The sequence below is a fragment of the Pinus tabuliformis genome, chromosome 3_1 (assembly GCF_031772625.1).
Source record: "Pinus tabuliformis cultivar Carrire ecotype Pingquan chromosome 3_1, CPIR1, whole genome shotgun sequence".
Classification (NCBI taxonomy): Eukaryota; Viridiplantae; Streptophyta; class Pinopsida; order Pinales; family Pinaceae; genus Pinus; species Pinus tabuliformis.
Genome location: NC_142301.1, coordinates 114,115,016 through 114,139,431, shown reverse-complemented (window position 1 = coordinate 114,139,431; position 24,416 = coordinate 114,115,016). Strand labels below are relative to the sequence as shown.

Below are 24,416 nucleotides of genomic sequence, written 5' to 3'. Positions count from 1 at the left end.
CAATACCATCCACTTACAAGATGTAGTATATGTACTTGATCTAAAAAGAACCTGGTGTCCATTTCGACATTGGAAGACAAAGGCTACAAGGTGGCCTTCAACGATGGCAAGGTACGTGTATGGAAAAAGAACTTTAAAGACGCTTTTACTCTTGGGTTTCAAGTTGATTCATTATATCAGGTCGGTGGAAGTCCGCTGGGTGTCACGTCTTGTGACACATCTCTTCAGTCCGACCTATGGCATCGAAGGTTTGCTCACCGTCATTATAAAGCTCTACCTGATGTAAGAAAAATGGTGACTGGGATGCACAAGTTCAGATTAGAGCAAGAAGGTGTATGTCCAGGATGTGCCGAAGGGAAGCTCAAAAAGGGACCATTCCCTTCAAGCCAAAGAAAGACCTCTGATATATTGTAGTTGGTTCACTCAGACATATCCAGTATGATGCCTGTGAACTCCTTGGGAGGATATTTATATTACCTCACTTTTACAAATGATTATTCTCGCAAGACTTGGATATACTTCTTGAAAAAGAAGGATGAAGTGTTCTCCTGGTTTCAACACTTCAAAGCCTTGATCGAGAATCAAATCGAAAAGAAGATCAAGATCTTAAGGACTGATAATGGGACTGAATATGAATCCAATGAGTTTCATGAATTTTGCAAAGAGGTTAGCATAAAGAGGGAGACTACTACACCATACACTTTTGAACAGAATGGTGTGGTGGAAAGGAAGAATCGTACAATTGTGGAAGCTGTCCGTGCTATGCTCCATGATCAAAGACTTCCAAAGTTTCTATGGGCCGAAGCTACAAATATCGCCGTATATGTACAAAACCGATGCCCTCATGAAGCATTGGGTTCCAAGACTCCCGAAGAAATGTTCACCAGTAAGAAACCTGACGTATCTCATTTTAGAATTTTTGGAAGCCCTGCATATTTTCATGTGCCTAAAGAAAAAAGGAATAAATTGGGTGCATCTGGAAAGAAAGGAATCTTTGTGGGCTATAGCAAAAATACTAAGGGCTATAGAATCTATGTAGCTGGTCAAAAGGGAAGTCGAGATTAGTCATGATGTCACCTTTGATGAAGATATGGCTCTTAGCAAGGTAGACAATCTTCCCACTTTAAGGGGATTTAAAGAAGCTGACACCGAGGAACCGAAGGAAAAAGAAGATGAGACGATGCCCGATGTGGAAGAACCTATGGATCCTCCTCCGCAAGAGCCTTCATGGCTTAGGGGGACACTTGATGATGCTGAAGGACACATTGCACCCTGAGGAACCTTCCGTGAAAGTAAGAAGCCGAAGAGGTATCAGGGATACCCGACCATCGTGAGCACGATCATCCAAAATGAGCCTTCATCATTCACAGATGTCGTCAAGCATGGAAGGATGCTATGACCGAGGAATATGAGTCCATTATGAAAAACGATGTTTGGGATGTAGTCCCCAGACCCTAGGACAAAGCAGTTGTCACTTCAAAATGGCTTTACAAGATAAAGCATGCAGTTGATGGAAGTGCGGAAAAGTATAGGGCTCGTTTTGTCACTCGTGGTTTCTCCCAGAAGGAAGGTATACACTATGACGAGATATTTGCAGCTGTCGCTCGATATATCACCATCTGCTCAATCATAGCCCTTGCTGCTTCGCAAGGATGGAACCTACATCAGATGGATGTCAAGACCATGTTCTTACATGGTTTGATCAAAGAGGAGGTCAATGTGGAGCAACCCGAAGGATTTGAGATTTATGATCGAGAATCTCATGTGTGCAGGTTGAAGAAGGCCCTCTATGGGCCAAAGCAAGCACCCCGAGCATGGTATGAGAGGATTGATAGCTACTTGATGAAGCTGGGATTCACTAGGAGTGAAGCTGACCCTAACCTGTACTTTAAGGTTATAGATGACAAGCCTCTCATATTGGTGCTATATGTTGACGACCTCTTTCTAACAGGTGTAGACCCTCTCATTCATGAATGTAAGAGGGAGTTGGCTTCTGAGTTCGAGATGAAAGATCTAGGACTAATGCACTATTTCCTAGGATTGGAAGTCTGGCAGAAACCAGGGGATATTTTCCTATTTCAAGAAAAATATGTGGTGAAGCTATTGGAGAGATTCGGCATGGTGGATTGCAAGCCCATAACTACCCCAATGGAGCTTAACTTCAAGAAGTTAAGCGGTAGTGCTGCAAGACCTATTTTACGAAATGCTACCGAGTATCGTCAACTCGTCGGAGCATTAACGTTCTTGGTGAACTCCCGTTCGAATATATGCTTTGTAGTCAACACATTGAGTCAACATATGGTTGAGCCTCACCACTCACATTGGATTGGTGCCAAGAATCTATTGAGATATCTTCGTGGCACAATCACTCATGGGTTGAGATATACTACCGGAGATGTGAGACTACTTGGGTATACTGATGCTGATTGGGCAGGCAGTGTGGTGGACCGAAAGAGCACTTCCGGGTGATGTTTCTCTTTGGGATCTGCCTCGATATCCTGGATGAGCAGGAGGTAGAAGTTGGTGGCTTTGAGCGCCGCCGAGGCATAGTACATTGCTGCAAGCATGGCCTCCTGTGAGGTAGTCTAGTTGCGAAAGCTATTCAATGAGTTGTTTGGATTTACATTGGATACCACCGTGATTCTGTGTGACAACCAGAGCGGGATCCATTTATTAGAGAATCTCGTATTTCATGATTGCTCCAAGCATATCGATATCAGGTACCACTATATTCGAGACATGGTGCAACGAGGAGCAATAAGGCTCCAACGTATCGGTATAGATGAACAGGTCACCGACATTTTTACAAAGCCCCTAGGAAAGGTCAAATTCCTGACTTTTCGAGAACGACTTGGTGTCGTTCAGAGACCCTCTTATGAGGGTCGAGTATGATGTATTGAGCTCTGGGAGCTCCAAGGGGGCACGGGGTACTTCTTGGAGCGACATGTGACCATAGGGCGACTCACCATCCCCTGGTGGTGCACTATGTACAGGGTAAAGGTTCAACCTTCCCCTGTGACACCCCATGGCGACTGTGGAATAGGATGATTAGTTCTCTTGTGGGCTAGGATGATTTGTTCTCCGTGGCGACTGTGGAGCAGGATGATTAGTTCTCCATGGCATGCACTGGACAGGATGATTCGTTCTCCTGTAGACAGGATGATTAGTTCTCCTGTCAAGGCATCCTACCCATGCAGTCCAGGACTCATGGGAAGTACTTCTCATCTGATCAATGAGCACGGAAATGAGGATAGGGACCATAGTAGTACTATCGACTGGTGTTGACTGCCCTAGTTTAGGGCTGCAAGTTGACTTCAAAAATCTACAAATTGACTGAACTTTTGGGGCCGTCCAAGGGTTGTTTCTTTAGGCTGTTCAAGGACAAGTTGATCAGAACTTGACCAAGTATTTTAGAGGTCATTTTCAAATAGTTTGACCAAGTTTGACTTTGCTGATCTAGGGTTTGCTGCTGCTGATATAAAATTACAGAATTCAGCTTTTGTACTATTTCTCTTTGCTGAACTATTGAAGATAAAAGCAGATTTGATCCAAGGGTTTCCCTGCATTGGGGTTTGTCCCTGGCTAGCCACCACATCTTGTGTCTCTTGTCTTGGTTTGTTTTCTGTTGATCATTTAATGTTCTATCTACACTTTACTTAATGTATATGTGATTGCTAACCTATGGCTAATAAAAAGAAAAATAAGTAAACTGCTCTAAGCATAGAACATACCATAATTTAACAACATACCTAGTGAATATCCGGATGGGGTATGTACCTTATAGAGGTAGTGTGGTATCTCATGTAAAGCCTCCCAGCATTATGCTCTTGTATAAGAAAGAGCTTGTCAAGTTAAGGCCTTACTATGTTGACAACACTAGCCAGTTGATGCTAAAACATTTACCAATCCGACTCTTCTTATGAGAACTATTCAGTTTGAGAACAACCTTGGAATGGTTGTACAATTATGAATACCTCCCTAGTTAAGAGGGAATGTTGGAAAATGTAACTAGTTTCGGTCTTCATAATTGTCAATGTACTCAAGTCATTATGTATATTTTATGTTACAAGAAAAATAAGAAAAAAAAATATCATTTTAAGCATGGGTTTCATGCTCCATTCTGTTGGTCATCTAGGTCAAGCATGTTCTTCATGCTTCCAGGGTTTTTCATATTTTTCTTGAGTCAAGAGAGTCCTTGTCAATTGTATAAGACCCTTTTGGGCAAATTGTAACATGTAAAAGATATTGATTTTGAGTCTAGAAAGTCCTATGAGCCTCCAAGCACAAGTTGGCCTTGGAAGTGACAAGTTGGACTAAGGAAGGGTATTTGACCTCATGAAAAGCCTATAAATAGAAGCAACCTCGACCTTATTTGGCACCAACTCCATCTCTCAAGAAAGAAGTTCAATCTAGAGCAAGGAAGATCAAGGAAGCAAGAGGAAGTGTAGAAGAACAAGAAAAGTTTGTTTTGGGCTATATTCTTTCACACATGTGAGGGTTAGGATTTTTGCAAGCCGAAAATTGCAGCTTTGGGTTGTAGGAGGCCAAAAATTTCAGATCCAAGTTGCAGGAAGGCCGAAATACTCTCTTGGTTTTGCTTTGACTTTTGTTGACTTGGAGACATTGTCTTGCTTGAGGAAGAAGCTCTTGGAAGATTGCCACGTGTTAGAAAGAAGTGCTTCTGCTATTCCAAGGAACTGAAGTTGTAGACTTGAAGTTGGGTGCTGAAGTTGAATCTGGAATCTGGTAGAAGCAGAAATGACCCTTGTTGACTTAGTTGATCTTTGACATAATTGTAAGGGTTTCTTGGAGGGATGACTTGGTGCTTAGAGGAGGACTTGGTCTAGGGTTTTGGGTCTTAGTTTTCTCATTTGAAGCAGATTTTATAAGAAGAGGAGATAGTTTTTGGGTTTTCCCCTTGGAGGAGTTTTCCCTTGGCTTGGAGCCTATATCTTGTGTCCATTGTCTTTATCGTTTTGCTCTTGATAATTGTTTGACGAAAAGATATAATAAAGAAATGCAAGAAGATAACTAAATTTCACAAACAATTATTAAGGTTAAGGAGAATTTGAATTAATAGTTGTCCTACTACATTCTCTAACATGAAGAAGAGAGAATGCATACCAAATGCATATAAATTTCAATACAAAATTACTAGGCTACCATATATTAAAAAAAACATATTTCAACTACCATCCATTGTTGATCTACAGATGTGGTGCCTCTGGAAGATTGCTGCAGGTTCATGTTGAATTGCAGATTAGGGGCAAATTTGCAGATTCAAACAATCAACAACTTTTTCTTCTTCATCTTTTTTTTTGATAAATTTACCTCCAATAAGAAAAAAATTTGATGAAAACATGTCAAAATAGAACTCGATCTAGAAACAAGCAAAAACTTGGCTATCAGATTGTGGTAGGCCTACCAACAATGACTACTAAATCCTTAATTTGGAAAGCTGCCACAATCTGTTGCACACTTGATGCTCTCATCCTTAGTTTTTATAGATTTTAACTACCACAAGGAGATCTCACTAGATTGTACCTTTTTGATGTAGCTTGGTTTCCTTCTACTCTATGCACATTTGGGCACCACCATCCAAGAACGGCAGAGATTGACCTTCTCATGAAAAATGAACATGGAGAAGCTTCATAACCAGCTCTTCAGTTTCTTTCTATTAAACATTACCATGGAATTACTAGGCCCTAAGAACAAAGAAGCTCTAATACCATGTTAATATTTAGCATGGGCGAGACAAGGCAAGCAAGATGTTGGAAAAGGCTTGAAGCTATTTTGTTGTATTGTATTGATCTCAGTATCTGAATTTATGATACATCAATAACAATTCTAGATTTGGATCACACTGACAACTCATCAATGGATTATCATGACACCTCGTCAAGATAAGAATTACGAGTGTATTCTCAAACTTTGTGAATGCCTAGGGACTCACAGTGTAATAGCCTTGTCATGCTTGCCAAGTGCACGCCCCTTTCACACTCCCTCTTGCTCCATCCTCATCTTTGAAAAACCTTTAACCATCCTTCGTAATAGAGGAAGAGCCTTGTATGTTTAGGTGTTCCAATTTCCTGTGCCAAAGCTCACTTTGGCTGTCACTATCATATACAAGGGCCTTCACTAGCCGAACTCTCAACAAGTATAGGCTGTTCTCCCCACTCCCTATGCCTTGCCTCACGCTAGGATCAACACATTTTGGCCTAATAGTTTGTTAAAATTGGCAACTAGGGCCAAACTCCATGTGGGTCATCTTATTTATGGCAACAAATATTTTTCTTGGTTCCCTCTCATCAAGAGGTGTAGGATTGATCTAAAGATCATGCGATTCCGATAAGTATTCATGGAGTTATGAATTTATTTGTGTTATAAGACAAATTGTCAAGTCGGCCAACAACTTATGTAGGCTCAGAAGCCCAATAGTCATGTCCATTCAACCTCTACGTTTTAGTATAAATAGAAGAGGACTTGAAGTCATTTGATACACTCATATACTCTTCATGTGATCTCCTCCTCTCCACGTCTTTGGGTTTTTGGTGAAGGAGAGACACTAAGAAGTATACGCAGTCCTATGTAAGAATGATGCCCTAGATCTAAATGCAGCTATGGAAGAAGCCCTAGAAGCTATCATGGAGAAGTCTATACGCAGCAAGAAGAAGGCTCATCATTCGGTCTACAATTGATGTAAAGGAGATTGTGCTTGGGGGAAAAGAAAAGGATACAAAGGTAGCCACAAAGAAGTCTATCCATAGCCGCAGAAGTCTGTCCATAACTGCAGGAAGGATTGTCTCACATGCTAGGTTAGGGCATCACTTTGTCTGTCCTCAATATCAAAGAAAATGCTCGGTCTTGAGTCCGGTCGAAAGCTAGATTCATGCGAAGAAGGTTGACCATTTAAACAAGGGTTTAGGAGGGCTAGAAGAGCCCTAAACCCCTCTCACATATGAAGGTGCAGATCTGGATTAGGGCTGAATTACAGTCTAAGTTGCACGAAATGGGGAAATGGAAACGAGTTTCCGAAACGGGAAGCAAAACGAAACGCGACCTCCCCAAATTTTGGAAACGGGGAAACGCAATATATATATATATATATATATATATATTAGGAATTTAAGAAATATGTGCAATCATAAAGCATATATGATACATTCTAATTTATTACATTATGATAAAATTGTCAATTGTCAATGCATAGACTATAAGTATCTAAATTTACATCACATTTACTCATGAATAATCACATAATGAAAATAGAAATATCCAAAATCAGCCACAAGAAATTTCTAATTTTTTGTCTCGTGGTTGTTTGGGAGTCTCCTCCTACATAGTCGAATGACCTTAGTGCTCTTGATTAAATACAAGTTTCATACCCTAGTACCCTACATTCTCTTGATTATTGGGAGTCTCCCCTGCATAGAGGGCTTTGTTCTCTCGATTAAATACAAGTTCCATACCCTAGTACATAATAAAATCCAATGGAAACATTGAAATCCCCCCAATCCTGAAATCCTGAAAAACAGATAAGTCTGCTGGATTTTGAGTAAGATCTAAAATTCTACTTTCTCCATATGAAATCCAATGACGGCGAAACCACTCTCAAACATCCTGAGTCATTTCATGGTAATGTTAAAAATTTAAGTAAAAGGATGAAAATGAAAAATAAAGGAGAATATCACTTTTACTTTAAGAATTTAACATTACCATGAACTGCATATCAACACTAGGGCAAACAAATGTAAGAGATCTAAATCAGAAAAAAAATAAATTAAAAAAACAAATGTTTTTTTGGGGGAAACGTGGCCCGTACGACCTGGAAACGCGTTTCCGGCCGTACGGCCACGTTTCCGTTTCGGGAAACGTGGCCGTACGGTCGGAAACGCGTTCCAGGCTGTACGGTACGGGGAAACGCATTTCGTTTCGTTTCCCGTGGAGAAACGCCCCCTAGGGCCACGTTTCTTGCAACTTAGATTACAGTCCTAAGATCTCTTGATGATAAAGGTTGGTTTGAGGCCTAAAGAGCTCAGTTATTGGATGGCTCCCAGCACAGCTAGGAAGAGGAAGATCTTGAAGAGCAAAATGATCATTCACACATGGAAGAAAAGTATCATGTTTAGGTTTGCAACTAAGAATTCTGAGCAGTCCATTCCTGGAAGCAGATCTAAATTGTCTCAAGACAACGTTGAGGAGATACACTAGGCAAGTGGATAATCTTGAGCAAGGGAAGCTTGAAGGACGACGGAGTAGGTCAGAAAGGACAACGTATAAGCTCGGATTGTTGTAGGTGACAACATGACAATAGAGTTTAATTTAAGTCTGCTGTAAGGTGGAACTATAGCCTAGTTGCTTTGCTAGGCTGCAAGCCATAAGCAAGAAGCTAAGGCTGATATACTTATTGCTGCATGATGTAACAACAAGTGATAGGTGCAACTGATGATGAAATGCAGCACAACATGTATTTAGTGCAGATTAGCAATGAGGGTGCAGATCCGTGATAAAGAACAGCTCAATGATTGGAGCAGCTCAGTGACAGGAGCAGCAACATGAAGTGCATAGCATGGTCATGATTAGTGCAGCATGGTGCAGTACATAGAGGTGCAACAAGTGGGCAAGATGCAACACTATGATAGGTGAAGGAGTCGCCTTGGAGAATCAGTTGAAGCAACGTCTTCAACTGATCTCATATAGATATAGAAAGTCAAAGTGTTGACTTTTGTTGTAAATGTACTATCTCTCTCTCTTTCTCTGTTGAACTATCGAAGAACATAAAAGAAGAATTGATCAAGGGTTTCCCCACATTGGGGTTTGTCCCTGGCTGGTGCCACATCTTGTGTCCTCTTGTCTTGGTTTGTCTTCTGCGATTTATGTTTATGTTCTATTTGCAGTTTACTTTAATGCTGATGTGATTGCTAATCTGGAAAAGATATGGAGCTAACTATGAAAATTGAAATAAAGTGCTCTAGGCATAGAACATACCTAAAATTAACATGGTATCAGAGCTGAGGTGAAGACAATGCCCAAGCAAGAGTGAAAGAGCAATCACCGAACACAGTTGGGAAAGGGCAAAAGGATTAGTGGATTCCTTATCCCTCTTCAAAATCACCAAGGCTGAAGTCGAAGTTGAGAATATTATTAGAATGGCGCAACGGAATATGGCCTACCTAAAGATCACTTCATTGGAAGACCGGATCTCAGGATGGAAGGTGTTAGTCTCAGTGTCTTCACACTTCCGTCAATGATCAAATTGCTTTCTTGCATTCACGCTAGGTGTCTCATTCAATCCGCTGCATTCCATTAGGTCATGGATCATTTGATGGTAGAGGTTTCATTTCAGTGTCCCTCATGCCATATACCTGCTGACTTGTTCAAACATCTTTTTAGTTGTTCATAATCAGTTCCATTTCATTTTTAACCAGTCCTAGGGTTTAGTTTCTTTAGGTCTTAGGGTTTGTCATCATGGTCATTCAGAATAAATAAAGTGGTCCACAGACACATGAGGAGGTTAATAATGATCATAAAAGTCAAAAATTGTTAATTTGTAAGCTTAATGAAGTTCTAACCTCAAAACTTGTTTTGAGGTAAAACAGAGCATTGGTATTTTTCATGTAAGTTGATGTAATTTTTGGTTTCTATATGTAATAAATGATCACATACCGCTCTTGGTCACCTGATGACATTGCCAAGCACCTGCCACTGGAAAAATTAAGTCATTTTGAGCACCAATCCGCCTACAAAAGCAAAAGAGAACAAACCCTAATTTACTCTCCCACTGAGCTAGGGTTGGCTATGGGATCAGAGATATCTGAGCAGAGGAGGCATAAGGGATATCAGAAGGTATGAGGCCATTTCATATCATCAAACATCAGATCTCCACCATTTGTCGAGAAGTCATTCCAAGGAACAAGCCATTCATCACACATAAGGGACGATTTTTCTTCAAACTGTGTTTCTGAGCAAGAAAAGATGAATTTGGAAAAAGTGAGAGAGGTTTTTGTCCCTTAGTGACCCAAGAAGAAAATCCTCTTTTAGTTTTTACACAACTATCATGGTTTTAGAGAAATGTCAAAAATACAGTTGCCTTAGGAGGGTTGCTGCACCTCTGGAGTGACCTTGGTAAAATCAAGATTTCTCCTAGCTTGGTTGACCAAATGACTTGCTTGATGAGTGAAATGATAACTAGACACAAAGAGCTTTCCAATGAGCTATCATGAGCTCAATTTGGAGTTGAGGAAGACCTTCAAAAGTTGACTGCAACAACACTTTGCATTTAGGCAGCCTCATTTTGCACATTTTGACCAGTCTTGGGAGATTGGACTTTTGATGGGGCAAATGACCTCCAAATTGGAAAATTCAAGATGTTCTGGAAAGTAGACTTGATAAGATTTCCAACAAGCTCTCACATGCCCAATTTGGACATCGGGAAGACCTTCAAAACTGGTCTACAAAAAGGCGCTACGCATTAAATTGGCGCTGTGCACTTGTGGCAGGTTTCCAGTGTAAAATTACACTGGTGCTGCGCATTAAATTGGTGCTACGCACCTGTTGAAAACACCTCAAATTTGTCATCAAAACACCTCCAGAGCTCTTTAATGATTCTTCCAAGTAAGTATAGTCATCCACCTTGCTGAAGAAGATTTGTTGCTTGGTTTATTGAGTTGTGTGGTTTCATCTAAAGCAAACCCTAGTTGTCTTTGAATTTCTTCTCAAAACCCTAGACTGATCACTAGATCACCTCTCATAAGTTGTAAAACATATATTGTTGCTTTCCTATTCCATTTTTCACCTACTTTCCTAAGTCCCCTCCCCTATTCCTAATTCATTAGAACTCATTTCCCAAAACCGTACCCTCCATATAAAACCCTAGCCCTATACACTATTCCCAAACCCTAACTCCCAGATCCTACATCTTCACTACTCCTACTTCCTTATCAAACTCTTATCCTACATTCTAAAACCCTATTCACTCCCCTCATTCCCCTCATTCCCTAAAACCTCAAAACCTCCACTCCCTCAAGCACTCACCATCGCCATACACCTCACTCATCTTATCTTTTAAAATCTCTTCACACTCATCTTGTCCCCACCTTATCCCTTCATTCGTCATCAGCTACTACATCATTAAAACCTATGGAGAGGGACCTCAAAGATTTTCATTAGTGCCTCAGGAGGAAGGAGGACCTTCAGGACAACAGGAGGTCAAAGAGACTGAGACCTTGAGCAAGAAAACAAGCAGCTTACCTACAAACAAGACCTCATGGAGCTGCAAATCATTAAAGAAAACCGACAAAAGGCTAAGAAGGCAAAGGTCAAGTTGGCCTCCATTGAACAAGAGATAGAGAATGACAAGGAGTCTTGGTTGGAGAAGATGAACATGCACTTGGAGAGGTTGCTTGAGAAGGCAAACAAAGAGAAGAAAATGCTTCTTCACTTAGCCTACCACTACCTAACCCGGAACAAGATTTGTAATGCAACGATAAAGAGGCTAAAAGCCAAGCGAAGAAGAGCTTTGAGGAGCAAGAAAGAACATGATAAACTCAAAATCTTCGCTGAAGCATCATTGGCCCAACAAAGCACCTAACAAGGATCCCTCATGCCAAATTTCAAGAAATTTGGAGAAAATTTTGACATTTTTGAATTTTTGAAATTGAAAACAGGCTTTTCCGGTGGCGCTGCGCTTTTGGTTGGGGCATCTTATTGCAAAATGGTTTACATTTTTGGAATCAGTATGGAAAAATATGAAAGCTCAAAAATGGCGAGGAATTTTGGACAAGTTATAGGTCTCCAAAAGGGCAAAAAACACCCAAAAAGTGCCCTCTCTGCCACTTTTTTGCCACAGGAAGCAGTGTTGGGAGAATCAATTTTTGGAGGGGCAAATGAACTCAAAATTTAGAAATTCAAGGTTTTCCAGAAAGTAGACTCGACAAGCTTTCCAACGAGCTATCCTGCACCTGATTTGGACTCCGGGAAGGCTTCCAAAATTGGCCTAGAAAAAGCGTTGTGCATTAAAATTTTGGCGCTGCGCATTAAATTGATTTTGCCTATTTTGCCTTATTTTTCAAAATTTTCCTAATTTTCTTGGGAGATCACTTTTTCCTCATTTCTTGGTAAATGTAAGCATGGTAAATGATGAATTCGATGTAAATATGGATGAAAATCACTTCATAGGGTAGATACATCAAGTTCCAAGTGGTTTTGAGCTGTAATGAATTGGTTTCCTTGGTTTTAGAGGCAAGCTGTTCCACTGCCTATATTCCTGTTCTTAGTTTAGATATGGTTGAAACCACCCCTCTTCTCATGGATTCGACCCTGATAGCTAGCATGAGTGGTTTCCTTGCCTATATTATGTAATTTCTTAGTCATTTGTAAAGGTTGGACTTTGGCAGAAGTGTTGGCACTCATTGAACATTTGTATTAGTAGTTTGGCAAGGAATAAAACCAGGTTTCACAACAATTTTTGTGGGATTCTTGTGATAGTGAGTTTATGTATTGTTTCTTCTTGGTAATGAGTTTTTTCTGATGTTTTATATGTATCCACATCTCTCTCTCTCTTCTAAACCAAATGAATCAGGGTGAACAGACAAAATACACTAATTTACAGTGCTTTGTCTTGGGAATGCATTTGGTTTTCAATGTGTTCAACTGTTTGAAGAGGATTCATAGTTTCTTTATGCCCTCCTCAACTCCTCAGTTGTCTTAAACTACCATCTTAATCCATTGCTAGTACATAAACGCTTGTCTACCTCGCCCCACAGAACATGACTATATCCCTGAGTTGATTTCCCGGACCCAATCTGCCTTCTCCAATTGATCTAGCAACCAAAACCTAAAATCAAACCAGAAACCCTAATCTACTATACCTAGCCTAAAATCAGCATTCATTTCAGTCATCTCAAGTTATAATTGCAACTATCCTCACTGAGATTGACAAGGAGAGAGCCCTCACCCGACCTGGTAGGGCTAGCTATTAGGTTAAGCGTAGTTTGATGTTACCTTAGACCTACCTTCCTTCAGCCAGAGGTAGATCCAGGCACTAACAGAAGGAAAGGCAAACAATAAGTTTGGCCATTATGTGAAGGAGTGTCCAAATGGCAGAGACACATCTCTTGATGAAGATAACAATCATTCCAGGGACATCTTCAATGATCAAAGGAATGACGAGTAATACAGGTCATCAAGGAAATGGTCGACTCTTCAAAGAGAGCAAGGAACCCCAGATATGAAGAATCAAATGTTGTTTCTGATAAGATAAAGAAGTGTTATCTTGTGTTGGCCCTCTCCTTTAGATTCTTTGGGAATCTGGCTTATTGATTGTAGTGCTTCAAGGCACTTCATCGGATAGATGGGTGCACTCTCTAATTTGGTAGAGATGGAAACAATCGTGGGATTATACTTGGAGCTGATGCCACCTATCCCTTAAGGGGTGTAAGGAATGTTATCCCTTAATTGAATAAGAGTAACTCAATTCATTTGCAGAATCTCTTTTATGTACCTGATCGCAAGAAGAACCTGGTGTCCATTTCAGTAATGGAAGTCAAAGGTTTCAGGGTGGCACTCATCGATGGAAAGATACGTGTCTGAAAATAGAATTTTCAAAGATGTTTTTGAGTTCAGGGTTGTATCAAGTTGCAGGAAGTCCACTAGGGACCACGCCCATTAACACATAGCACCGAAGTTCTGTGAGTCAGATGGTGACAGGGATGCCTGAAATCAAAAAGAGCATGAAAGTACATGTCTGAGATGTACCAAAGGAAAATCTTACAAGGGGACCATTCCCGTCATGTAGTAGGTCCACATGTTTGGAACAACTCGAGGAGTTTGAGATTCATGATCGGGAATCTCATGTATACAGGTGGAAGAAAGCCATCTATGGCTTGAAGCAAAACTCCCCGGGCATAGTATGAGAGGATTGATAGCTATCAGATGAAGCTGAGATTCACTAGGAGTGAAACCGATCCTAAGCATTACCTGAAGGTTGTGGATGATAGACTTCTCATACTGACACCTTATGACGACGACCTATTTCTGACTGGTGAAAACCCTCTCATTTGCAGAAGTAAGAGGGAGTTGGATTTCGAATGTGGAATGATAAAATGTAAGCCTGTGACTACCTCGAGGATCTTAACTTTCAGAAGTTATATGGTAGTGATGTCAGACCAGATTTGGGAAATGCCTCTGAGTTTCATAAACTCACTTGCGTTGATGTTCTTGGTGAACTTCTATCCGGACATATGTTTTGCAGTTAGCATGGTGAGCTCATATTTGGTTGAGCCTCACTGGATTGGTGCCAAGTATCTTCTGAGATATCTTCAGGGCACAATCTCTCATGGATTGAGATACACTGCCATAAATATGAAACTGCATGATTATACGAATGTTGACTGGTTAGGCAGTGTGGAGGATCATGAGAGCACTTCTCAGTGCTAGTTCTCTTTGGATTTTGCTTTGATATCATGGATGAGTAGGAAGCAGAAGTCGGTTGCTATAAGCACCGCCAAGACCGAATACATAACTACGAGTATGATCTCGTGTGAAGCTGCCTGGTTGAGGAAGCTCTTCAGTGAGCCACTGTGATTCTCTGTGACAACCAGAGGTGGGATTCGATTATTGAGGAATCCCGTATTCGATGATTGCTCCAGCAGATAGACATCCGATACTACCTTATCTGGGATATGATAAGTCTATGAGCGAGGAAGCTCCATCGCTGTGAGATGATGTACAAGTCACTACACTTTGTCAAAGCCCCTGGGGAAAGATCAAATCTGTGATTTTCCCGAACGACTTGGAGTCATTGAGAGACCCTTGTAAAAGGGTCCTGCATGTTGCATACATTGAGCTCTGGGAGCTTGGGGTACTTACTGGAGCAACATGCGACCACAGGGTGACTTACCCTCCCCTGGTGGTGCGCTATGAATAGGATGATTAGTTCTCTTGTGGGCCAGGATGATTTTTTCTCTGTGGCGACTGTGGAACAGGATGATTCGTTATCCTGTGGGCCAAGATGATTTGTTCTCCGTGGCGACTATGAAACAGGATGATTTGTTCTCTTGTGGGCCAGGATGATTCGTTCTCCATGGCGATTGTGGAACAGGATGATTTGTTCTCCTGTAGACCAGGATGATTAGTTCTCCGTGGCATCCACTGGATAGGATGATTCATTCTCCTGTGGACAAGATGATTAGTTCTCCTGTCGAGGCATCCTACACATGTAGTCTGGAACTCATGGGAAGTACCTCTCATTCCTATGCTAGGATGACCTTCATTGATCTGGGATCAATGATACTGGTCTAGGACTGACTTCGAGTTAGTAGAGTACTGGTCTGCGCCCAGTGGTACACACTCTGAGACTGACTTCGGGTCAGTGGAGAATGGTATGAGACATTCCCGATCAATTCTTCTTTTTCATGGTTTAGCAAAGCTGAGCTGAGCAGAGCTGAGCAAAGCAGAGCTGAGTAGAGCTAAGTTGAGCTGAGCTTAGCAGAGCAGTGCAAGGCACTGATGGAAAAGATAGTACAGTTGGACATATGGATCAGCGTATGGAGTTCTCCCTAGTTGAGAGGGAGTGTTCAAATTGGCAACTAGGGCCAAACTCCATGCGGGTCATCTTATTTATGGCAACAAATATTTTTCTTGGTTCCCTCTCATCAAGAGGTGTAGGATTGATCTAAAGATCATCCGATTCCGATAAGTATTCATGGAGTTATGAATTTATTTGTGTTATAAGACAAATTGTCAAGTCGGCCAGCAACTTATGTAAGCTCAGGCAGAGCTGAGTAGAGCTAAGCTGAGCTGAGCTTAGCAGAGTAGTGCAAGGAACTGATGGAAAAGATAGTACAGTTGGACATATGGATCAGTGTATGGAGTTCTCCCTAGTTGAGAGGGAGTGTTAAAATTGGCAACTAGGGCCAAACTCCATGCGGGTCATCTTATTTATGGCAACAAATATTTTTCTTGGTTCCCTCTCATCAAGAGGTGTAGGATTGATCTAAAGATCATCCGATTCCGATAAGTATTCATGGAGTTATGAATTTATTTGTGTTATAAGACAAATTGTCAAGTCGGCCAGCAACTTATGTAAGCTCAGAAGCCCAACAGTCATGTCCATTCAACCTCTACGTTTTAGTATAAATAGAAGAGGACTTGAAGTCATTTGATACACTCATATACTCTTCATGTGATCTCCTCCTCTCCACGTCTTTGGGTTTTTGGTGAAGGAGAGACAATAAGAAGTATACGCAGACCTATGTAAGAATGATGCCCTAGATCTATACGCAGCTATGGAAGAAGCCCTAGAAGCTATCATGGAGAAGTCTAGACGCAGCAAGAAGAAGGCTCATCATTCGGTCTACAATTGATGCAAAGGAGACTGTGCTTGGGGACAAAGAAAAGGAGGCAAAGGTAGCCGCAAAGAAGTCTATCCATAGCCGCAAAAGTCATCCATAACTGCAGGAAGGATTTTCTCACATGCTAGGTTAGGGCATCACTTTGTCTGTCCTCAATATCAAAGAAAATGCTCGGTCTTGAGTCTGGTCGAAAGGTAGATTCATGCAAAGAAGGTTGACCATTGAAATGAGGGTTTAGGAGGGCTAGAAGAGCCCTAAACCCCTCTCACATATGAAGGTGCAGATCTGGACTAGGGTTGAATTACAGTCCTAAGATCTCTTGATGATAAAGGTTGGTTTGAGGCCTAAAGAGCTCAGTCATTGGATGGCTCCCAGCACAGCTAGGAAGAGGAAGATCTTGAAGAGAAAAATGATCATTCGCACATGGAAGAAAAGTATCATCTTCAAGTTTGCAACTAAAAATTCTAAGCAGTCCATTCCTGAAAGCAGATCTCATTGTCTCAAGACATCGTTGAGGAGATACACTAGGCAAGTGGATAATCTTGAGCAAGGGAAGCTTGAAGGATGATGAAGAAGGTCAGAAAGGACAGTGTATAAGCTCGGATTGCTGTAGGTGACAGCATGACAATAGACTTTAATTTAGGTCTGCTGGAAGTTAGAACTATAGCCTAGCTACTTTGCTAGGCTGCAAGCCAGAGCAAGTAGCTAAGGCTGATATACTTATTGCTACATGATGTAACAACAAGTGATAGGTGCAACTGATGATGAAATGCAACACATCATGCATTGAGTGCAGATCAGCAATGAGGGTGCAAATCCGTGAAAAAGAACAGCTCAATGATTGGAGCAGCTCAATGACAGGAGCAACAACATGAAGTGCATAGCATGGTCATGATTAGTGCAACATGGTGCAGTACGTAGAGGTGCAGCAAGTAGACAAGATGCAACACTATGATAGGTGAAGGAGTCACCTTGGAGAATCAGTTGAAGCAACATGTCTTCAACTGATCTCATATAGATATAGAAAGTCAAAGTGTTGACTTCTGTTGTAAATGTACTATCTCTCTCTCTCTTTCTTTGTTGAACTATTGAAGAACATAAACAAAGAATTGGTCAAGGGTTTCCCCACATTGGGGTTTGTCCCTGGCTGGCGCCACATCTTGTGTCCTCTTGTCTTGGTTTGTCTTCCGTGATTTATGTTTATGTTCTATCTGCAGTTTACTTTAATGCTGACGTGATTGCTAATCTGGAAAGGATATGGAGCTAACTGTGAAAATTGAAATAAATTTCTCTAAGCATAGAACATACCTAAAATTATCACAGTTACTTCACCTCCTTTGAAGCTGACTTCTAGTTGTCTGTCCTCTATGGCCACAATTGAAAGGAGATTCTTCTCTAACCCTAGTACAAACATCACCTCCATGATCCTCACTGAGTCCATCTAAAACATGTATGCGACCAATGCCCTCTATTGCATACCTAGTGTCGTCACCAGGCTCCACATGTAGATCTATAGGCTCCTTTACTATATTGGTGAAGATATCTCGAGATCTCGTCACGTGACGAGATGCTCCACTGTCCACAAAACACACCCCTCTCATAACAATGCTAGAAAGGCATGGCATCAAGGCAAAGTTCTTCTTGAACTTCTCATCCAACTTATTCATCTGTGTTGTGGCTGTCGTGGATGTCTTACCTTTGCCCTTCTTGTTTGGACATTGTCCGGCTAATGTCTGAACTTGTGACATGCAAAGCAGTTAACTTTGCTCTTGTCCTTCTTCCTTGTGAAAATCCTCCTCCACCCCGGTTTTGCTTGCCTTTCCCCCTTCCCTTAGCTTGTGGAGCAAGTTCCTCATCCCCACCACTCCTATGCTGCCCACCAATTATTGAACCCTCTTAGATTTCTTTTTGGATGGAGTCATCCCACAACTGGCTCCAATCAAGAAGTTGTTGTCTAGCAAGGATCCCCTCTGCAAAAGTGGTCCATTGCTTAGTGCAACCCTTTAGAGCTTTCTTCACTAGCTCTATCTCACTCACAACTTCTCCCACAGATGATACCTCATCACGAGCCTATTGGATCTTGGGGAGATACAAGGTCATAGTCTCTGATCTGTTTGTACAATTGTTGTTCTGCTTCTCTCTCAACACCATTTTCCCGTTCTCATTTGTACTCATGTATAGACTAGTCAAGGCTACCCACATCTTATGTGTTGTATCTGTTAAATTTTAAGTATGTTCTATGCTTAGAGCAATTTACTTCAATTTTTCACATTAGCTCAATATCAATTCCAGATTAGCAATCACATCAGCATGATAGTAAAGTGCAGATAGAACATAAACATAAACAACAGAAGACAAGCCAAGACAAGAGGACACAGGATGTGGCACCAGCCAGGGACAAACCCCAACGTGGGAAACCCTTGATCAATTCTTTTTATATTCTTCAATAGTTCAGTAGAGAGAGAGAGATAGTACAAATACATAAAACTGATATTTATGACAGCAGAGGTTATGACAGTCTTCAATCATGAAGTGTGCTGTAGCATGTCCCTTGACAGTGAGAGACTGCTGATCTGATGAGGGCACCCGTGGCTGTACTAGTTTTCCTTCATAATCTTCCAACCATCCAAAAGAGCAGCTCTAAGAAACCCTTGATATGATTCTATGGCCTATGGCCTAGCAACACAAAAGTAAATGTCCTTATAACAGATTTATAATCATCATCAATGCTTCAGAATATTAGCATCCAATCTGGATTTGAAGCCAGCTCTACAAGGTCAGAGATAAGTCTGAGTGCAGACTCCTTCACCACACAGGTTTACCTTATGACTGTGACTTCCACTTGCAAGCATTCCCATACCTGGAACAGCCTTTATAATAGTGCTAACAACTACAGCAATAAGCTGTCACCTACAGCTAGGTGACCATGCTTATTCTTGATGTGTTGAAGCTTCCTTTGGCTGTGACTTAGCAACTCTAACATCCTTTCTATCTGTGGATGAGAGACTTACATTAATATGCGGATTAGGCTCTTTAAACAGTGGATCTCTTGACAGTTCATAGGTCTTCTATTAGCCTGTGGCCAGACCTCCTCACAGCTGCTGAGGCTTCTCCTTTCAGCGAATAAGGGTTTCTTCTAGGCCTGCGTTTAGGGAACTTTTAGGACAGTGGATAGGAGCCTCTTCTTAGGCCTCCTTCACTGCGGTTAGGACAGTGGCTAGATGCTCCCTTTTGCTGCGTATTAAAGCCTCCCCTTTACTGCGTATACGTGCCTCCTTTTGCTGCATATAAAACCCTCATTGACTGCAGCTAGGTATCTTCTTCGTCTGCGGCTATATCACTCCTTTAGGACAGCATTTGGGGCACTTAAGGACAGCGGCTTAGGGTCTCTTCTAGACCAGCATTGAGGGCACATTGACAGTGTTAGAACTTCTCATTGCTGTGCTATAGAAGCCTCCTCCATGACTGCGTTAAGGTCTTTCTTCCATGACTGCATTAAGGGCTAGGGTATCTCCTCTAGGGCAGCATATAGACCTTCTCCCAAGGACAGCGTATATGCCTTCTTTTCTTGGCCTCTCTTTCCACTAAAACCTGAACGAGTGGAGAAAGAGATCACAAGAGATGAGTGACCAAATGACTTGAAGACCACCTCTATTTATGGTGCAATGTTGAGGTTGAGTGGGGGTAATTTGGTTGCTGGCCGACCTTGACGAATTGTCACATAACACAAATAAATTCATCTCTTCATGAATACATGTCGGAATCGGATGATCTTTAGATCAATCCTACACCTCTCGACGAGAGGAATCCATGAAAAATATCAGCTGCCATAAATAAGTAGATCCACATGGAGTTTGGCCCTAGTTGCCAATTTTAACAGTATCTTTCTTTGTTATATGAGGAATCACATGATCCCTCATACCAACCAAGATGATACCCCTTGCTTTCACATCTTTTAACTTTTGCTCAGCTGCTAGGGAAGCATCTGAAAGACCTGGAACCTCATGTTCTCTAACTCCCACAGACCATTGTTCTTCAAGATGGCCCCTTCCAACCTTTCTTCATACCTCAAGCTCAATGATGCCATGTCACCAAATCAACCTTAGCCACAAATCCCTTGAATTATTTTTTTTTCTACTGTAAAACCCTAGTGATATTTGATCTGTCCCCCACATTTTTTTGTCCTCTGATACCATGTTAAATTTAAATCCCATGTCTGATTTATTTTATCCAACAACTATTTATACCCTGAAAATTATTTTATTACACAAATAGAATTCTGAACTGCTGAAAATAAGTACCCTGGTATTTTTTAACCTCACAAATAATATGTAGCGGATAATTCACAAGAGAATCAACCACAAGAACAGCAGAAATTTTACCCAAATTGTTTTTCCTTCACTTATATTGAATTCGGAAAATATTGGGTTTTGACCCACAATTTTTTTCAGAGAAATAGCAGCTGAAGGGGCACCTATAACTTGCCCCCCTAGAAATTATGGCTGCCTGGAAACTTAAATACTGAATTGGAAATCATCCCCAAGACAAACTCGGCCTCTCAGGAGTATTGGCTATCTCTCCCTGCTCACGGCCTCTCCAGGAATCGTACGGCTTGAGCACTTGTCAAATCAGCCCAAGGAAATAGCTCGACCCCTCAGCTCAGTCCTTCTCTTCCCTGCTTGACTTCCCTTGAATTTCTCCTGAAATTGCCCCCTGCGATTTCTCCTCAATCTTCTTCAGTCAACTAGAGCCTCTTGCCCTACTCTTGAGAAAATCACTCTCTCAAAAGTGCATACTGGTGTCTTCACCTCTCCATTAGATTCACTTTATCATTTCGTTAAGCAAGTAATCCCTAACCCTAATCTCAATGGCTGGGATTAAATCCTATGATCTCCTGAGATCAATGGCTGAGATTAAATCTAGGTCACTTAATAATTTTATTATTTATCCTTGGAACTTTTGCTTAATAGTTCACAAATAAACTATAATAAATAATAAAGTAATAATAGTCAATTACTCCGCCAAGCAAGCATCTAATGAGGCAATCAAACTTTTTCTACATGCTGAGACACCAAGCTAGTGTAGAAGACCTTCCATAGCTATGAAACATCAACAACGCTAGTGGTTTCCTCATGAATCCTAGTGTCTTGCTTCCTGTAAGATTTCTCGAAGACAATACGAACAATAGAGTACAATTGTATGATAATGTAAAATGACTCTGTTTCCTCCATTTATGTGAGAGGTAAAGGAGGCCAACAATATAAGACTAGTTCTAATCCACTACGTGACACATGTCAAGCTCCAAGCTGAAGATTTCCGACAAGCAAGGCTCTTAGGCATGGACATTCTTCAAGAGAGGTCCAACACTCCATTTCCGCAAGCTGTAGAAGCTCCAATGCTCCTTTTAGATCATGTTCTTTGGGTCCACCCCACCTACATGATCACTCCCTCAACCCAAGTGTTCTCAAGTCAATATAGGCATCCATGCAAGCAACCAAGTGTGCCCATGTCATTTAGGAAAAAATGCCCTCCAAGATGCCCAATGCTCCAAAGCAATTTGTTCTCCCATTCAAGCAACCGACTTCCATGTGGCCATCATGAAAAATGTTGCCAAGCTCCATAGATCTTCAATGTTCCAAGGAAGAAAGTCACATAGCACCAAGATGAGGTCTGCCAATCAATGAACAAGCGACCTCACATGTGTGTTCATCATGGAACAAGTAAAGGTCATCCATACACCATGCCCCTGACATCACATGCAGTACCTGCAAGCATGGTATAAGCAGTTTTGGAGTAACCCCAAAATATTAAGAGATTTTAACTTCAGTTTTGACATGCAATGGCACGTTATTTTCTACTCTTGGAATAATATATATGATTTACATTTTATAATATACGAATTCTTGGATTCTTACAAAATTCATTGTTCCATACCTGTTCGAAAAGGTTCATCACCGAAGAATAAAATCAAATTGCTATGAGGTGAACATGTTGGTATTGTCTCTGATTATTTGATTTTACATATCTAATTAAAGATTTATGTATATTTATTTACATTGCAGCCGGAATGGATGGCACCAGAAGTTCTGCGGAATGAACCATCGAATGAAAAGTGAGTCTTGAATACTGAATCTGTGTTTGATACAATCCCTTGTATGTATGTGAATGAGTAGAACTTGTAGTTATGGGCAGCTGAACATGACCATATTACTATTTTAACGAGTGAAAAATATGGTTCAAACTTATTCTGGGGACGTAGACTTACAATGAAGCATCATAATTATTTTGCAGGTGTGATGTTTTTAGCTTTGGTGTGATCTTATGGGAGTTGGCTACTTTGCGTATGCCATGGAGTGGAATGAATCCCATGCAGGTTGTTGGTGCTGTTGGTTTTCAGAATCGTCGCCTTGATATTCCCAAGGAAATTGATCCAGATGCCGCAAAGATTATTTCTGAATGCTGGCAGAAGTATGCACATCACTTTCTGTGTTTTAAATTGCATGGTCTCCATGAAGTATGAAAATTAGTGTTCTACTGAATTTTGCAATATTTTTGCAAGGCTTACATTTGAAGTTGGTTAATGTGGACATAACTATAGTTGATGATGATGCTGCCATCTAAACCTGGTTCCATTTTGCAGTGATCCAAATCTACGGCCTTCATTTGGAGAGCTTATGGTTGCTCTCAAGTCTTTGCAGAGGTTGCTTGTTTCACCTCTGTGAGAAACATGGCCTTATCCTTTTCACCACAATAAGAAGCTGTAAGTATCCGGATACGGATAAGATGATATGCTCTGAGAAACCTTAGAGCTATTGTTTGGTCCCTAAATCTAGTCGAGGGAAACAAATGATGCTGAAATTATGGTGCTGAATAGTGATATTCCTGGGGGTTGTCTTAAACATGAGCTATGGTTCAGTGTATGCGTGCCTGAACCAAAAACAGCTAAACTCTATTAAAGGAAATGTAAAAGACCATGGCTATCCCATTCAGCAACTATGAAAATTTTGGGAAATGGTTCCTTGAGAATTGTCAATTCCAAAACAAGTTCGAGTGTTGCGTTGGTCAAGTTTCTATATACAAAATTCATACAAAGTACACTGAAAGACCTTTCTGATTGTTTCATAAGTGGGTACGGCGGCTGTGCGAAGCACATAGGAAGTCAAACTTTTCTGATTCTTCTGTAAATGTTAGTATAAGCCATGTCCATCCAAAACAGGATGGGCACGCGGAAGTTTCTTGTTTGTCATATAAATTGCTTTGACAGAGGGTCTTTTGAAGCCTGGCAGTTTGCTTTGCTCTGTATACAGGCTTCTACTCTTCCGCTTTGTCAAATTTATAAATGTAGAAAATTGTCTGTGTACAGACAATCATGCCAGTTAATATGGATGATGTAATTTGATCTTGTACACAATTTACATTATTGCACCTAGAGAAGCGAAGTGCTTTCCAGTCTGGGTGGGAGAGATGCTGGTGTAATGTATGTATGTAGATACTGATAAAATAAAATGAAATGGAAAATGTTTAATGTCTGATATTTAAGTTAAAAATAAATAAAGCAAGAACCAAGATAAAAAAAATAAATTAGATTAGCAGATCTTTTAAGCACCAAGAAGTTTGCGCAGGATTTTTTTTACCGCTCTGGGTGTGTAATAGAGCTTGCATTATAAATATCTCTTATTGTATATCAAATCTTATATGGCAGTCATACATATAATAATGACTTATTTTCCATCTTGATGTGTCTTAAAGCGATTGAATTAAACCTTTAGCCTTCTATGTGAAAATACCCTTAAACACTTTTATGAAATTTGTGTACCATTTTATTAAGTGTTATATTAAGGAAAAGAAGGGAATTGATGGTCTCATGGACTATTTTTAGTTTCGTGGACAGTAAAATAACATTTCATTTTATTTCATATCCATTCATTATTGTGATTAAATATATTAGTATTCTAACATTCAAACTAATCTCTTTGATATATTTTTATTCCAATTCGACCATCTTTTCTGAAAATGTTTTGAAGTTCTGATAAGACTATCTAACTTTTACAAGGGTAACCAAAC

General features: G+C 40.7%; 1 protein-coding gene across 1 annotated transcript in view; it reads left to right on the top strand.

The window, feature by feature from the left end:
- Nucleotides 1–23,881, top strand: part of LOC149186038 (putative serine/threonine-protein kinase SIS8) — a 285,716-nt gene extending 261,835 nt beyond the window's left edge. The window contains exons 11-13 of the mRNA XM_089410866.1: nt 22,415–22,464; nt 22,644–22,820; nt 22,993–23,881. Of these exons, the coding sequence (XP_089266992.1) occupies nt 22,415–22,464; nt 22,644–22,820; nt 22,993–23,074 (309 nt within the window). The 3' untranslated portion in view covers nt 23,075–23,881. The remainder of the gene's footprint in view (nt 1–22,414; nt 22,465–22,643; nt 22,821–22,992) is intronic.
- Nucleotides 23,882–24,416: the final 535 nt, after the last annotated feature.